The 17,436-nt window shown below is 51.0% G+C and overlaps 1 protein-coding gene across 4 annotated transcripts; it reads left to right on the forward strand.

Annotated features, from left to right (window-relative positions):
- Positions 1-1,524: 1,524 nt before the first annotated feature.
- On the forward strand, positions 1,525-5,753 carry PCDH8 (protocadherin 8; the record flags this gene model as incomplete). Of its 4 annotated transcripts, none has more annotated exons than XM_083855514.1 (3): positions 1,525-3,936; positions 4,074-4,284; positions 4,740-5,753. In XM_083855514.1, the coding sequence occupies 3 exons, from the start codon at positions 1,525-1,527 to the stop codon at positions 5,111-5,113; spliced, it is 2,997 nt and encodes a 998-aa protein (XP_083711640.1). In that variant the 3' UTR covers positions 5,114-5,753. The 4 variants fall into 4 exon arrangements, with proteins under 4 accessions (XP_083711640.1, XP_083711641.1, XP_083711642.1 ...); XM_083855515.1 differs by having other exon boundaries at positions 1,604-3,936; positions 4,077-4,284; XM_083855516.1 differs by having other exon boundaries at positions 1,604-3,795.
- Between the last annotated feature and the right edge of the window lie 11,683 nt (positions 5,754-17,436).

Here is a 17,436-nt window from a genome sequence, read left to right on the forward strand (position 1 = left end):
GAGGAGAGGAGAGGAGAGGAGAGGAGAGGAGAGGAGAGGAGAGGAGAGGAGAGGAGAGGAGAGGAGAGGAGAGGAGAGGAGAGGAGAGGAGAGGAGAGGAGAGGAGAGGAGAGGAGAGGAGAGGAGAGGAGAGGAGAGGAGAGGAGAGGAGAGGAGAGGAGAGGAGAGGAGAGGAGAGGAGAGGAGAGGAGAGGAGAGGAGAGGAGAGGAGAGGAGAGGAGAGGAGAGGAGAGGAGAGGAGAGGAGAGGAGAGGAGAGGAGAGGAGAGGAGAGGAGAGGAGAGGAGAGGAGAGGAGAGGAGAGGAGAGGAGAGGAGAGGCTGCAGGGCCCCGGTGCCTTGCGGGGCAGATGGTTTCGTTCCCCCCGGTCCGTGCCAGGTTTCAGCCTCATGCTGTTATTTTGTTCTTCTGGAACGAGACTGGTGTTGCTTCCCAGAGAGGCCCTATTAGGACAAAAAGAAAATCCTGTGAATAGGCGTAACAGGGCACCAGGAGGGATAGGTCTTAAATGTATTTTAATATGAGCGGGGCATTGTGTGTAATTCAGCGCTCATCATCGTTTAGTCAAAGAGTTATGGCAGTGATTGGGAATGAATAGAGGGACATAATGGATACATGTGGCGTTTGCTCATTATATTCAACTTAGTCCAACTCCTCTGTGGAAACTGTTCAACTTTCTCTCCCTTTAGCCTGTCATAGTGAAATAATACAGACATTGGTTTCCCGAATGGGATAGCCTGCCATGCTATTATATTTCTACAGCTAACGAGGGCTTCATAAGCCTTTGATACAGCCTGATCTTTGAAACCTTTCCAAATCTCCTCAAGCTTATGCTAAATCCTATTTGGAACTTTTTTTTTTTTTTTTTCCCTTTTTTTTCCTCCTCGCCTGCTAGTGCCCCAGGCTTAAGAAACCCGGGCGGTGACATGCATACTAAAGCATGCGGGGACACCTCCTGAAAGGCGACTTGCGGCGCTGATCACAGGCTCTCACGCGAGTGACACACCACCACTGCGGGGGGAATGAATGCCGCCCCCCTGCACCCCGCACACCCCGCTAATGGCCCGGCCCGGCCCGGCATGGCAAGGCACCTGTCCCGCCTCGCTGAGAGCATCAACAACCCGCCCCGCGCTCCGCTCCCCGCACCGCGCCGTGCCGCCCGCCGGAGAGAGCCGAGAGACGGCAGGGGGAAAAGGAAATAAATAAATGGCGGGAAAGAAATAGCGATAGTGCGGGGGAAGGGGGGGAGAGGGGAACGGGGGGAGGACAAGAAAGCGGGCAGACCCCGCGGAGTTAAAGGAAACAAAGCGAGCGCCCCCCGACCCCGCGCCCGGCCCGGCCCGGGGAGCGCCGGGGGCCGCCCGCGCCGCCTGCCATTGGCTGCGCCGCCCGCTCATTTGCATAGCGCCGTCTATGAAAGGCGGCGCGGCGGCGCGGGGGCCGCAGACGGCGGCGGAGCGCTCCCGGTGTGTCCATGCCGGTACAGCCCGCCCGGCACCGCGCACAGCCCGCCCGCACCGCTGCCATGAGCCCCCTGAGGCTGCTGGCCGCCGCCTGCCTGCTGGCCCTGTCCCGTGGCAAGACGGTGAGGTATCGCACCGACGAGGAGGGCGCGCCGGGCACGGTGATCGGTACTCTGGCCGACGAGATGCCGGTGAAGGCGCCGGGGGAGATGAGCTTTCGCCTGATGCGGCAGTTCAGCAACAGTTCGCTGGTGCGGGTGCGGGAGGAGGACGGGCAGCTGAGCATCGGGGAAGCGGGGCTGGACCGGGAGCGGCTGTGCGGGCAAGCCCCGCAGTGTGTCCTGGCCTTCGACGTGGTGAGCTGCTGGCGGGAGCGCTACCGCCTGGTGCACGTGGAGCTGGAGGTGCGGGACATCAATGACAACGCGCCGCGCTTCCCCCACGCCCAGATGGCGCTGGAGGTGTCGGAGAGCGCTGCGCCCGGCACTCGCCTCCCACTGGAGGTGGCTGTGGATGAGGACGTGGGCTCCAACTCCATCCAGAGCTTCCAGGTCTCCCTCAACAGCCACTTCGGTGTGGAGGCACAGACGCGGGCGGACGGGGCACGCTGCGCCGACCTGGTGCTGCTCCAGGAGCTGGACCGCGAGCGCCAGCCCTCCTACACCCTGGAGCTGGTGGCCAAGGACGGTGGCAGCCCGGCACGCTCGGGCACGGCCACGGTGCACGTCCGCGTCCTCGATGCCAATGACAACAGCCCGACCTTTGCCCAGAGCTCGGTCACGGTGGAGTTGCCCGAGGACGCGCCGCCCGGCTCCCTGCTGCTCGACCTGGACGCCGCTGACCCCGACGAGGGCCCCAACGGTGAGGTGGTCTACGCCTTCAGCAGCCAGGTGCCCCCCGAGGCGCGGCGGCTCTTCCGCCTCGACCCGCGCTCGGGCCACCTCACCCTGGAGGCCGCCGTGGACTACGAGCGCACCCGCACCTACGAGCTGGACGTGCGCGCCCAGGACCGCGGCGCCAGCCCCCGCGCCGCCACCTGCACCGTCGTGGTGCGCCTCACCGACGTCAACGACAACGCCCCGCGCATCAGCATCAGCGCCCTCCGTGGCGCGGCCAGCGCTGCCGGCGTGGCCTACGTCAGCGAGGCGGCGGCCAGCGAGAGCTTCGTGGCCCTCGTCAGCGCCACGGACCGCGACTCGGGCGCCAACGGGCAGGTGCGCTGCAGCCTCCGCGGCCACGACCACTTCGCCCTGCAGCGAGCCTACGAGGACAGCTACATGATCGTCACCACGGCGGCGCTGGACCGCGAGCGCATCCCTGAGTACAACCTCACCGTGGTGGCCGAGGACCTGGGCTCGCCGCCCTTCAAGACCGTCCGCCAGTACACGGTGCGGGTGAGCGACGAGAACGACAACGCGCCGCTATTCGCCAAGCCCCTCTACGAGGTGGCTGTGCCAGAGAACAACCCCCCGGGTGCCTACATCACCACAGTGGTGGCTCGTGACCCTGATCTCGGCCACAATGGTAAGGTCACCTACCGGCTCCTGGAGACGCAGGTCATGGGGGCCCCCATCTCCACCTACGTCTCGGTGGACCCCGCCACCGGGGCCATCTATGCCCTGAGGACATTCAACTATGAGATCCTCAAGCAGTTGGACCTGAGGATCCAGGCCACCGACGGTGGCTCCCCACAGCTCTCCAGCAGCACCGTTGTCAAAGTGAGAATGGTGGACCAGAACGACAACCCTCCCGTCATCATCCACCCAGTGCTCACCAACGGGACTGTGGAAATCGGTGTGTCCAGCAAGACCTCCCGTGACTCCCTGGTGGCCCAAATCAAAGCTCGAGATGCAGATGATGGGGCCAATGCCGAGCTCACCTTTGCCTTCCTGGAAGAGTCCCAGCAGGACCTTTTCACCATCAACCCAAGTACCGGGGACATTGTGCTGAGGGGTGACCTCTCTGAAGAGCTGGGACAGCTATTCAAGGTCATCCTCACTGTGACAGACAATGGCAGACCTCCCCTGGCCACAACTGCCACAGTCAACTTCCTGGTGACTGCCACTGCTCCGTCCAGTATCCAAGACCTAGCCAAGCCCAGCTCCTGGGAAGGAAAGGCTTTGCAGTGGGACATCCCTCTGATCGTGATCATTGTCCTGGCAGGCAGCTGCACCCTCCTCCTGGTGGCTATAATCACCATTGCCACCACCTGCAACAGGCGCAAGAAGGGGAACAACATCAAAAACAACACTGCCTTGAAGGACCAAATAGACATCTCCCACCTGGAGAAGGGCCATCAGGAGGAGGGCAGCCAGAGAGGGAACATGTTTGAGGTACGAACCTTTCCCAGCAAAACCTCTTTTACCAGCCCCGACCCCTCTCCAGCTGCTGAAGAGGTCTCCACCACTGAGAGCGGCAGCGACAGCACTTGCCTCTATGAGGGTCAGAAGAGGCTGAGGGGACAGAGTGGGGAGGTAAGGTCCCACCACAGGGAAGTGGGGTAAAGGGTGGGGGGTGTCTTGGAGGATGTGAATTGCAAAGGTGCAGTTAATGTTGGTTTACTTTCACCACTTCCCTCTCTCACGTCTCCTTTGGTTTTCCTCCCCACCAGCAGGGTTTTGCTGCCACTCCGAGCTACAACAAAGAGCCTGCTCCCCCCGTGGCCATTTGGAAGGGACACTCCTTCAACACCATCTCCGGCCGGGAGGCAGAGAAGTTCAGTGGCAAAGACAGCGGCAAAGGCGACAGTGATTTTAACGACAGTGACTCGGATATCAGCGGAGATGCCCTGAAGAAAGATCTCATCACGCACATGCAGAACGGTAAGAGCTCTGCCCCTGCTCCCCACTGGACTTCAGACAGAAGGATGGGTGGATGGGGAGGTGGATGAAGGGACCCATCCATGGGGCACAGTGATCAGGAGGGGAAGCCAGACACTTCATGGCACAAACTCCCCATCTCCTTGTAGCAGGCTGTTAGATGTTGGTTCCTCTCTGTGCAGAGAGCACAGCACAAATTAGCATATGCTGGAAGTGCTGTAGGATTGGATTTTTTTCCCAAATAAAGGTTCCCTTAAAGTTAGAATTGTGAGTAGTGTCCCTAACAAAACAACATTACCTAACCAAACATGGGTTTTTGTTGTGCTGTAAAGCATCGCCTCCCCACTCCTATCGTCAGTGCAGTGAATCATCCTGTGACTGGTAACTCTGAGGACTGTGAGTGGTGTGGATTTATTCCTGCAGTAACGACAGGTTTCTCCTCCCCTGTCTCTCTCTAGGTCTGTGGGCATGCACTGCCGAATGCAAGATCCTGGGGCACTCCGACCGCTGCTGGAGCCCCTCCTGTGGCCGAGCCAACCCTCACCCCTCTCCACATCCTTCAGCACCTCTCTCCACCTTCTGCAAGAGCACATCCTTGCCCAGGGATCCCCTTCGCAGGGACAACTTTTATCAAGCCCAGCTGCCCAAAACAGTCGGGCTTCAGAGCGTCTATGAGAAGGTGCTGCACAGGGACTTTGACCGGACGATCACGCTCCTCTCCCCGCCACGCCCTGCACGGCTCCCCGACCTTCAGGAGATCGGGGTGCCCCTTTTCCCAGCCCCCTCAACCAGATACCTGGGCCCCCAGACCGAGACGACTGAGAAGGCATAGCCCAGTGTGCTCCCCCTCAAGTGCACCCCTCCCTGCGCACACAACTAGGTCACTCCCGAGAGCCTTTAAGTTATTGACCAGATCCAGTGTCGTATGTGTAAATATGCAAGATGTGCCTTAAAAATGAAGTTGTTTGGGAAAGATTTCCAATCAGATCAGTACTGTTTGATATTTGCAAACAAGAAAAAAATTGTTTGTAGTTAATGTAATTTTTATGAAATGTGCAGTATTTAAATTTCATTTCATGTTTTCTACATTGGGGTTTTTTCTTTTGTTTTTGGTTTACCCATGGCCTGCCATTTTTTGTAGTGTTTTTAACCTGTACATTGTGTAATGTAATGTTTGTACATAATGAAAATGTTATATTTTTATATAATAAATACTTAAAAATGGGAATTCTTGCCAAAGGAGCTGTCTGAAAGACACAGTAATAACAATTAATAATAATAATATCCTGAATATGTAGAATCTTGTAAGGGAAATTCCTCTTTCACGGTATAATAATAACCTAAGCAACCCAGTGTACTGAGAAGTTTGCCTTGCCAAATGTGACTTGTATTTCTTGAGTCTGTGGTCAACTTAAGTGTTATTTAATTGCCTTTGGTTCCTGTAATCTGTATCACTGATAAACACTAATAAAGGTTTTGTGATGTTCAGAGGGTTCTGTTTGTGGATTTCATGCTTCAGAGCATAGAGGTCTTCACAGGTCAACAAAAGTATTTTGGGCTGGGAAATGCAGTGGGAAGGAGCTACTCTTAGCTGTGCCCACCGTTGGTCTCTGGCAATACCTCTGGAGGTTTAGCTCTAAAGCTTTTAGTGCTGGGTGGGAGGGAGGCTTGAGTGACAGAGCCAGCCTTTGCTTGTCACTGCCTGGTCTGAGCTCTTCCAGCTCAATCCTTCACAGGTGGAGAGTGGTGTCATTTTAGTGAAGCAAGTGAAGCTCCGTTCATCAGTGGAAACGTTTGTGCTGTGCCGATGTCTTTGCATCAGCAGCCTCCCGAGCACTTTGCTTTCTCTTCTGGCTGAGACATTGAGTCAGGGCTCTGTGGGTGTGTGCTCACATGCTTACCCCTTGTTCAAGCAACTAAAGGACAATAGCTTGTGTTTGTGTACATATATTTACACATCAAGGGAAAGGTGCATAAAACAGGAATTAAAAATGTTAATTATATTGACATTTTTTATTATACATATTTCTCTTCTCCCTGAAATTACTGTCCTGGGGAAAAAATCATACAGAGTTTTGAAATTCCTTCCTATTGGGGTTTCAAGCTAAAAGCAGATCTCAAATCCTTCTGCTGAAATCAGGTATAGAACAGCATTTAATGAAACACGCCGAAGCATGAATGTTTCTTCCTGTGTTCACAAAAATGCTTACACCAGAAGTAACACTTCTGCTGGAGTTTTAGCATTTGATTGAAGTTTTCCAAAATGGAGAACTTCTCCTTATGTGGACTACATAATTTCACATTTTATACAAATCAATAATCAAAAAATCTGTACGTAGCAAAACTTTGGGGTTTTATCATGAATTTTTTAACTATTTATCTAATTAGTATGGTACATATATATAGAATATGACTCACCAAGGAAATATAAAACCTTCTTAGATATAAACGAGGCTCTATTTGGCTTTGTGTCTCAAAATGTAAGTAGAAAACATTATCTCACCTGTATGTCCCTTAACCAACAAAAATCCCCTTTCTCCCCCAACTTCCAGCTTTCTCAAGCCCATGTAGCAAGAGTGGCAGAACCCAATCAAGTTTTTATGCACACGGGGTCTGAGTTTCAACTGGGGCTTTATAAAACCCACAGTGTGAAGATTTGTGGTGGGCAAAGAGTTTCAGAGATTGTACTTGAAGGGAATTTAAATCAGGCTGATGCAAGACTCAGTTGGGAAGCTATGTTTGTGATACATCTCCTATGGTCAGGAAAACAGGTGAGCATTTCTGGTGATTCCTCTGAAGTCTGGTAGTAAAAATCGTGATGCCTCTAATGAACTCAGAGGGTCATCTTGGTTAAATTTAGAGCTGAAGTTGTGGCTGAAGGATGGGTGCTGAGAAGGAAAGCTGGTAGTCTCCCTTTTGGCTAATCACCAGTGATGCAGAGCAGCAACGCCTGCATGGGAAGTAATTAGTCATAACTGCACTCAGGGAGGGAAAGGCTCTCTGTCGAAAAAAGCAGGACTGTCTGATAAGCTGGTTCTTCCTCATCTAGATCAAAAGCTTGGGTTACAACACCTTCACAGCAGGTCCCTAGGCTCCTCTGGCAGGGCCAACAGGAGGTAGCCACAGACAAAGGATGGTTCATCACAATGGGTTTTGGCATCAAATTCATGCTGTTTCCTGCAACAGAGATTGTGCTCTTCTATGAGTGGATTGATGGTCCTCACTGCCTGATCAGGAGTTTGGGCCACCCCAATGCAAGGCAACCTTGAAATGGTAGGAAAATAAACTCACTTGGTCCTTTTCCCAGAACAGCTTTCAGCAGCAAGCAGCTACAGTCTCATTGGAGTTTGGGATTTGGCTGTTCTGGCATCCCACATGCTGTAAAATGTGGCATTTTTGTATTAAATACCACTTAATATTTAAATCTGAGTCCATCATTTCACAGGGACTCTCTGGTTAGTGGAAAGATACAGACTCCTTCTAAGAGCTTCTTATCTTGGCCTGGCCAGGCAATGGGGACTGTTCAGGTGCATCACTGAAGCTCTTCATCTCCCCTTTTCTTGTAAGGGCAAGGGGCAGCAGTCTAGACTCCTGTAACTTTTAGATGCCTAAAATTAGATGAGGGAAGTCTCCAAGCTCTATCAGATAAGAGCACACATCACCCAAAGTGCAGCTGGGTGCAGAGGGGAGCCCAAGGCTTAGCTCCTGGGCTAAGTCCCTTGGATCAAACATTTGCTCCATTGATGCTATTTCACTGTGTATATCCTAGCTTTTTCTTTTGGTTTTTGATTATCATAACTGAGATTTTTTGCTAACATACTTCAGAAATTAATGCAGCAGTCCTATAATTTATTTGCCAAGCATGGTGTGACATCAGCCCTATGTCACATGATGAGATGGTATGACCACAGAACCTCTTTCTCACAAAGAGCTACCTTCTCCTGTCTGCCTTTCCCTGCTCAGAGGGCAGAGGTGAGGAGGGGGTGCCAAGACACAGGACAGGAGACAGCAGTGCTTCACTGAACCAGCATTAATTCCATGGCCCAAACTGGTTACAGCAGCAGGACATCACAAAAGCACTGACACTGAGCTTGAGCCTGCTCCTCCTGAAATCTCTGGTAGTCACCTACAATGGAGCCAAGCATCCTCGACACCCTCCACAACCACTGGGGAGAAACAGGCACTTTTAAGACATGAAACAAGAAGTGCGTAATTCCAACTTTTCCAGGTGTACCTTCACAGCCATTAAGACGTAGCTGCAACACGTCTCCTGAGTGCTCCATTGATATTCTGGGACTGTGGGCTTGCACCTGACACCCTGGAGACCTTGGCCAGGCCTCCAAATCTGTTTTAACTCTCAATAATTTAAATTAATTTTCCAAAAGTCCAGTCTCTTTCACCCATGACAGTAATGGGTAAGTGATCTCTCTGTATCTATCTTGACTCATGAGCTTTTTTCATCTGATTTTCCACCCCTGTTCTGCTGAGAACAGGGAGTGAGTGAGAAAGGGGGAGAGGGTCTGGCTGCTGACCAGAGGTCAGCCACCAAGGTCAGCTGGCCAAGGTCTACCCACCACACACACCAAGGAGACAAGATCCCAGGGATGTCTTCTCTGGTGCTTCAGCCAAAAAATTAGTGACATTCCCACTGACCTGCTCTTCTGTCCTGTACCATTTGAATGTCTTCAAGGATGATTTTTGTATTGAGAGGTGTGATGGAGTCAAACACCACTGAGGTGCCTGGTTCTGGCTCCTGCAGTGCATGCTGTAGGTGCAGGACTCCTCCTAAAACAGGGTGGCAGCACTCACACTTGTAAGTGGACGTGGGTCTGATGTGACCTCTGGGGTGGGGGCTTAATCCTGTGTCCTCAACACATGCAAGACATGTTGAAAGCGTATCAGAAATTGCTGCCTGGACCAGACCCTGAAGGCAGAGAGACACCAGGTGGGGTTTAGCTGAAGATTCAGACAGATGTGACTTCTGTGGACAGTGTGTAGGGTCTACATGAATGACAAGCATCTGCACTCCTGTGGCAGACAAGGAAGGCTGGTCAGGGGGGTTAGGGGGCTGACATCTCACAGTAGGCACCTGCATTCTCTTTTCACAGTTGCTCTTCAGTCTCCCATAGCTGTGTTGACTGCCTCACCATTGTATATGACAGCAGAATAAGCACCTGCCTTAAACACAGGTACAGATTTTGTGGACATAGAAATTCAGGTGAGTGCACTGTCACCTAAGGGGATGGTCCATCCTCTCCAGCTCCAGCTTCATTTTTCCCTGACTCCTTTGACAGCACCACCCAGGAAAGTCATCTGCTCATGGACAGATGCACCAAAGTAAGAAAATCAGGTAGATTGCTGCACATTTAGCTTGTCCAGATGTCAAGAAAATGCTAGGAAGGGGGCAGAGAGAGAAGAGGGCCCCAGGGCCTGGAAAGAAGATAGGACTGTGTTTTTGAGCAGCAGCCAACAAAGTAGATCAGCCTATCTGTAATGTAAAACCTCTGAAGGTTTTTAATCGATTTCAAGGTTGGTCAAGGAGAAAACATTGCCTTTTGGATAATCTGAAGGCTTAGCATCACTAGTGGTAATGCCCACTGACTCTTCAGCTGTCACCTAGCCCAAATTTAGCTTGAAGGATGTGGACTGGTAACTGAAGAGAAGTGTTACTTCCACCATATACACCAAGGTGTTCTAGTATTCCTTATTTAAATGGATGGTTAGGAGAAGCTCCCTGGAGTTGGGTTTCCTCCTCAGCAGTGATACAGATCCCTCCTGCTGGACACACAAAGCTGATTTCACACTCCTGCCCATGATGCCCATGGAAAGGAAGCAAATGGCCACCAAGCTGAAAAAATCAATTACTTAGCCTGGGTGTGAGAAGCCAGTGAGTTCATTCCGTTGATAATTATTAAATAATATTTATTATTATTATAAATTATAAGATAATATTTTAAATATTTTTGAGTGGACATTAGCATTCTCAGGGTCACAGGCATGAGCACTCAGCCTGCAGGAGGCAAACTCCACTTATCTGTCAGCTCCTGCTGACAGTGGAGGAGTGGATGGGTGGCTGGCTAGCTGCTGTGCCTAGAGGGTACTTTTTGAGTAAGGAGGACCCACCAGCCCCACATCTGAGGTAAGGAAGCAATCCTGTGTGCTTTGCTATATAGTCAAATGCTGCTAAAGAATGCAGAGGTATTTGTGGCAACTTCATCTTTCAAAGCTGAAAACTGTTCCAAGTTGTGCACCTTTTCCTTAACTGACGTTGGAGGGCAGAAGTGGAGGCTGCCTCCTACCCATTCTCCTAAGTGGATGGCCCAGTGTTGGGTGGCAGGAATTAGATTTGTCCCAGCAGATGTCTGCTAGGCAGTACCATCTTTGCAGCCCAGCTTCCAGGACCTTTCACCCCCCTGACTGCTGGCTGCAGCCTCCTGCCAGGGTGATGAGTCCTGGCCCTGTCCAGGTTGGCCACTCTGTGGATGGTCACTGTACCCCAGCCATGTGCTCCATCCCCTCAGGATGGGGCAACTCACTGACGAACGACCAGCCCAAAGGTCCCTAAAGACAAGTTCTCCTTTTTTCCCCACAGGTTCATGCTCTGTGTAGAAATACTCCTTTGTGGTTAAAGCAACATAGCTTTGGGATAACTTGAATTTGCTCTTGCAAGAAGAGGGGAGTTTTGCAGGGTGTCAGAAAAGGTCATGATGATAGAGGGCTCAGAGGGACAGAGAGACACAAAAAGAAGAAAGGGCAACAAATTTCTCCCTTCACCTGGAAAACTCTTCTCCCACTCACAGTGAGAAGACAAAAAAAGGAAGGAGTTTGGGAAGACAGGAGAGAGGGACCCACATGATGGGGGACTAAGCTGTCTAGAGGCTGCAAACACACAAAGGCTTGAGAGGATGATCCCCAGTTAAATAAGCAATTTCATTATGTACAGAGGATCCTTGACTTAATTCATCCTCTTTTTCCATGCAAAACATGTCCACTGGTCTTGGAAAAAATTCAAGAACCTTGACTTTCCAAATGTCCTACAGCAGACATTAAGAGCAGGTTCAGTGGACAACTAGCTAGAGAATGGCATGAAGAGGCACCTCTGCAAATCAAGATCTTAACACTGCTTTTGTCTACAAATTTCCTACCTGAATCACTGCATGTGGGATGACAGTATACAGTGTATGTGGGGTGTAACCCTTAAGTGAGAGCATTCCATCCCCAGCTCTCTGCTGTAGCTCCTAGAAAATAATTCACTGAAGTCTCCTCCCTCCCTAGAGTTTAATTTCACTTCTGTGCCAAGGACTTTTCTCCTCCCTCCCTCCCTTAGGGGGCTAGATCACTTCAGAAACGGGATCCAGCCAGGGCTGGCAGCCTGCTGTGACCTTTGCTTGTTGGAGTAAAGTACAATAACAAGAGACCCGAGATACTTCTGAACACACAGCTTGGCAGGATGTTAATTAAAACTGAGTAACACTACCTCTACCTTTTGCAAGGCTGTAGCTGAGAACATTTTCTGAACCTCCAGGAGGTAAAGGAACATGTTCAAGGCTATGCCACATATCTGTGAGAGAGCTGGGAGTAAATCCAAGTGCGTTTTGTTTACATATCAGCATACAAACTGACACATGCAATGAATCCAGGACAAGACCAGATGGATGCACCAGAGACCAGTGGCATGAGAAGGTAGAAAAAATTTCTTCCAGTCACTTCACTTGAAAGAGAGAGTCTTGCCTCCATCCTCTCTCACCCACACCCGCAGCAAGCCATCACTGTCCAAATCGCCTTTGTGAAAGTCCCCACGGTCCCTCGGTCCCCTGTCAGAGGACAACAAAGAGGTTCAGTCTGTCACTTCCAAATTCATGGCTCCTTTGGGCCCCAGGATGGCCGGGGTACCTCTTTGTTTTACCACCCCGCCATGACCTGGGTTTTCTTAGCACTTATTTATTTTTATTTATTTAACTGTGTAAATTGATTATCTATGTAACAACTTTAATCAATTATCTGTGGCAAACAACTTCTCTGCAACTTAATTTGCAAAGTTCTTCCCTGACCTAGCAGTATCTGATTGCATCATATAAGAGCTTAACTTTGAAATGGCAACACTTTTCATTAAAAATAACTAATAGCTGCAGGGTTTAAAGATGTAAATGTTAATTTTCTTAATGAGAAAAAAAAGGGCATGCAGACTCTACCTGTCTATATTCATTATACTGTGTCCACATGGGATGACTCACATTTGCAAAACTCAGGTTTAATTAACATGCTTATTTTTACAACGATATTTCTCATTATAATAAATTAAATGTTTAAACAGCCAGTGCAAACATTTTGATCCAAGACAAAAACGCTTGCACAGTGCTAGTTTAAGCATTTAATTTATTATAATCCTTTCCATAACAAATGCCTTAGAAGTTGATTTCTTCGCTGTGAAAGGCTATTAGTATTATTTCCTCTGGTAGCGTTTAACCCAAGACAACCAGAAGTGTGAGGCGTGAACGGGGCCGGAAGGGATGACTGGATGCGATGGCGAGGGAACCAGCGCATCCCCCGTGCAGAGCCTCTGGTACCCGAGCGGGGCCTTTACCCGTCCCCACCGCTCGCCGCCCCGCCAGGCGCACCTCTCTGGACAGGGCCTTGGGTCAGTCTCCCCTACAGCCCCGCTCCGTGTCCCGTGTCCCGGCGGGCCCAGGGCGGGATGTGTCCCGTGTCCCGGCAGGCTCAGGGCGGGATGTGTCCCGTGTCCCGGAGGGCTCAGGGCGGGATGTGTCCCGTGTCCCGGAGGGCCCAGGGCGGGATGTGTCCCGTGTCCCGGCGGGCCCAGGGGGGATGTGTCCCGTGTCCCGGCGGGCCCAGGGCGGGATGTGTCCCGTGTCCCGGAGGGCTCAGGGCGGGATGTGTCCCGTGTCCCGGAGGGCTCAGGGCGGGATGTGTCCCGTGTCCCGGCGGGCCCAGGGTGGGATGTGTCCCGTGTCCCGGAGGGCTCAGGGCGGGATGTGACCCCGAGGCCGGGCCGGGGCGCTGCCCGCGGGTCCCGCCAGGGGGCGGTGCGGGCCCGGCCCCGCCGCCAGGGCCGTGTGGGGAAGGGCGGGAACGGCGGGGCCGGGAGTGTCCCCCGCCCGAGAGGCAGCGGGGTGAGCTACAATTATAGCGTCTGGTACGGGCGAGGAGCGCTCTGGTGACGGAGCTCTCATTTCCTCGGGGTTCCCAGCCTGGAGCGGGGCGGAGGCGCAGCCCTGAGCTCGGGGCCGCGGTACCCCCGCTGTGGGGCCGGGCTGTGGCAGGGCCGGGCTGTGGCAGGGCCCGGGGCGCCTCCGCTGTGAGGGAAGGCCGGGGAGCCGCCCGTCCGCAGCCGGACAAGGGAACGCCCCGGGGTCACCTTGTAACACCTTCTCATAGCCCCGACAGCCCTTCTAAAGGGGCTGCGACAGAGCTGGGGAGGGACTTCTGCAGGACGTGTGGCTTTAAACTGAAAGAGGCTGGGTACAGATTATGTGTTCGGAAGAGATGAGGATGGATTGGCGCTGGAACAGGTTGCCCACAGAGGTCGTAGATGCCCATCCCGCTGAGCAGGCCGGGTTGGATGGAGCTCTGAGCAACCTGGTCTACAGGAAGGTATTCCTTCCCATGGCAAGGGAGCTGGAACCAGATGATGTTTGAAGTTCCTTCTGGCCCCAACCATTGTACGATTCTGTGATTTCTAAAAAGCTTCTGACCCAGTTCCTGCATGGCCACGGTCCTGGGAGCGAGCTGGGTCAGGGAATGTGTCCTTCTCCCCTCGCTGCAAATTCCCCAGGAGCAGTATTATTCCCAAGCAGATGCCAGCTGTCTGTGTCTGTCAGCTCCCACCCGGGACTGGGATGGGAGGCCCTGTGAGAAGTGGGGAAAGCAGGCCATGGCAGGGCAGGGCGGAACAGGGACTCTCCTGGGGCGTGGGAAGGAGCCGTGGGGGTTGCTCAGCCTGGCTGGGAGCAGTGAGACAGCTTCCATCTGACTTTCCTAGTGTTTGTGCTCCCAGGAGACATCTCCTTCAGCTCCTCAGGGGAAGTTTCCACCTCTGAGCTGGAGCAGTGTCTGCAGAAAGAAATGGGCCAGGAGGCAAATTCCTTTTGAACTAATCCAAGAAGTCTTGTAAGAGCTGAAGCCAAGTCAGGGTGGTGCAATGAGGTGAGAAAAGCCCATGTGTTCAAGCACCCTTGCAGCCAGAGAAACACAAGGCAGGAGCTGCCTGGGCTGGGGATAGGCACGCAATGACCCACAGTGGGCCCCCGGTGTAAAGCCACGGGCATCCCCTGTCACCATCCCACCCCTGCACCCGGGAAAGCTCCCACCCCAGCTGGGGGGCCTGGAACCAGTGTCAAATAACTATGGCTCTACAGGGTATTTCCGTGGTGCTAAAAAGTTAGTCTGCAAGTCGCTCCAGTTTACTTGGTAATTCAAAAGTATATAATTTGAATTCATAAATAAAACCCTTTAGGGGATCTCATTACTCTGTGAAGAGTATTAGCAAAACACAAGTTGTCAATCACTTTAACCAGCTGACAAACTAGAAACCAGATGATGATCCAGGCTGAGCCAAATCAGCAGAGGGGAAGAAAACTCTCCTGGATTTACCTCCAATGAATGACCAATGACTAATGACCAGTGATTTTTTTAAAGAAATGGGCATTGAAACATTCATGGACAAATCACCAAATCTCCCCAGAACAGTGAATTAAGTTTAGGGGTTACTCATTGTCTGAAAAATGTCCAGCCAGAAGGTGCCCATTTACTTTCTATTGCTTGCAACCTGACAAATCTCTGGGCTCACAAAAATTCAGCAGATTAATAAGCAGATCCCACTGCTTAACTAATTGAGAAAAGCAAAAAAGTGATTTGAGTAGTAGTGCGATGGTCATTACAAAAATATCCACTGGCTTTGGAAAATTGAGGGCACAACATTTTTACCTCAGAGGGCAGATTTATGTAGGCCACAAAGTGCCTTGGGTATTTCTTAGAGTCCTCGAATTTATTCATGTATTATTTCCTCCGAAATTCAGTATATTTTTCCAGCAGGCAAGAAACTGGGGCTTCTGCGTACAAGTTTCATCTGCTCAAAATGTGAAAAAATATAGATCCCCTTAGCACATTCTGCTACAGTAGAAGCAAAGTGTAAAAGAAAAATTCCAAATATGTAGATTTAAAAATAAAAACACAGAACTCTCCTCCCTAAAAGGGATTTGAAAGGGGAAAAAAAATCCCTCAGCTACAGATAGGTCTAGACTTTAATTGTGGAGCTGCCTAAGAAGAATTGTTGGCCTGAGGTCATTTTAATCAGGTTGCATGTCAGCTTGCAAAATCTCCAAATTAGCTTACAGCTTGGGGAGAGAAAGATGTTTTTCTTTCCTGAAGAACGCCAACAGATTGTTGTGACATGTTCTCAGTCATTATGACAGATCAGATCCCTGCTTTGCGCTGCAAGCCGGGAAAGAAGGCAGCCTCTTCTCCGGCTCCTTCAGAGATTTGGGCATCTCCCAGTTTGTCAGAGCTAGGGATGGAGTTTACAGAAATCCTTATGAAAGTGAGGTTTATATGCAAAGACTCTGATAAAAGAGATTGACCTTAATTGGGAAGCAAGTTTCTTTCATATTTTTTAACAACCTCCAGGCCTTCCTAGCAGTCTGATGAAAGGGAAGTTGTGAAAAGAAACAATCTGTATTTATGCAGCAGAAACTATCATATCCTGAGCCACGCAGAGAATGACAAGGAACCGACTCATCCTTTTAAAAAAAAGGATTAATTTGCCATTTTCCTCCTGAGGTTGTAAAAAGCAAGGATGTGGGTGGATTTCAAAACAGGCTGAGTACTTTAGTTGGATTTACAGTGAACTCTGAGCCTGTGTGAGACACTGCATTGTGGTGTGGAGTGGCTGACTGGGGTAATGGCTCTCCAAAGGTGTCCACAGCTCATGTGTCTGATTTAGTCCCTGAGCTGTAGCACATTTGGATACACTTTTTTTTTTTTTTTTTTTTTTTTTTTTTTTTTTTTTTTTTTTTTTTTTTTTTTAAATTATTTTTTATTTTTATTTCTCTGTGTTCAGTTTTTTATCAGCACCATTGGATGGTTCCAATGGGATCAGAGGGGAAAGAAAATCAGGAGGACAGGAGCTGGGGTGGTGACTTGGTTTCATCTGGAAAAACTCCCAGAGGGAGAGGCAAGTGACAACTGGCTGGTAGCAGGACACGTCTCACCTTTAGGTGCCCCACAAATGTCTGCATCCGAGCTGGTAACCAGCAGTGTCTCTTTCAGAGTGAAAGAAATTGGTGTCTCTAAATGACAATTCCTCCAACTTTTAGCTGCTACCTCTTTCTCTTAACTAGCTGAGGCCCCCTGTCTAGGGAAATCTATCCTTGGTAGTGGCCGAGGGCTCAGCACTGCCTGCAGCTGAGAAGGACTGCAGACAGAAGCCCGAGTCCTGCCTCGAGACCCTGGCAGGTCACAAACAGGTGCATGCATGGATAGAGATGGACTTGGGACCTCTTTACCAAGCCAGGAGAGGATGCCATGTGCAACAGGTGCCCATGCATTTGCCATGAAGGCATCATCCTGAGTAGCTGACATAGAATCATAGAATCAATTAGGTTGGAAAGACCTTTTAGATCATCAAGGCCAACCCTCAACCCAGCACTGCCAAGTGCGCCACTAAACCATGTCTCTAAGTGCCACATACACATCTTTAAATATCTCCAGCCTGCCTGCTTCCCTGGGCAGATTTTTCCGTGTTTGACAACCCTTTCTGTGAAGGGATTTTTTCTAATATCCAATCAAAACCTCTCCTGGAACTGCTTGAAGCCATTTCCCCGTGTCTATTCCTTGTTACTTTGGAAAGGAGATCATCCCCCACCTTGCTGCAACCTCCTTTCAGGGAGTTGTAGAAAGTGATAAGGTCTCCCCTTTGCCTCCTTTTCTCCAGGCTAAACAACCTCAGTGCCCTCAGACCCTCCTCATAAGCCTTGTGCTCCAGACCCCTACTCAGCTCCACTGCCCTTCTCTGGACTCACTCCAGCCCCCTGATGTCTGTCATGTAGTGAGGGGCCCAGAACTGGATAGAGGATTTGAGGTCTGGGCTCAGTGCCAGCTACTGGGGACAATCCCTGCCCTGGTCCTGCTGGCCATGCT

This window comes from Zosterops lateralis (assembly GCF_965231275.1).
Source record: "Zosterops lateralis genome assembly, chromosome: 2".
Lineage (NCBI taxonomy): Eukaryota > Metazoa > Chordata > Aves > Passeriformes > Zosteropidae > Zosterops > Zosterops lateralis.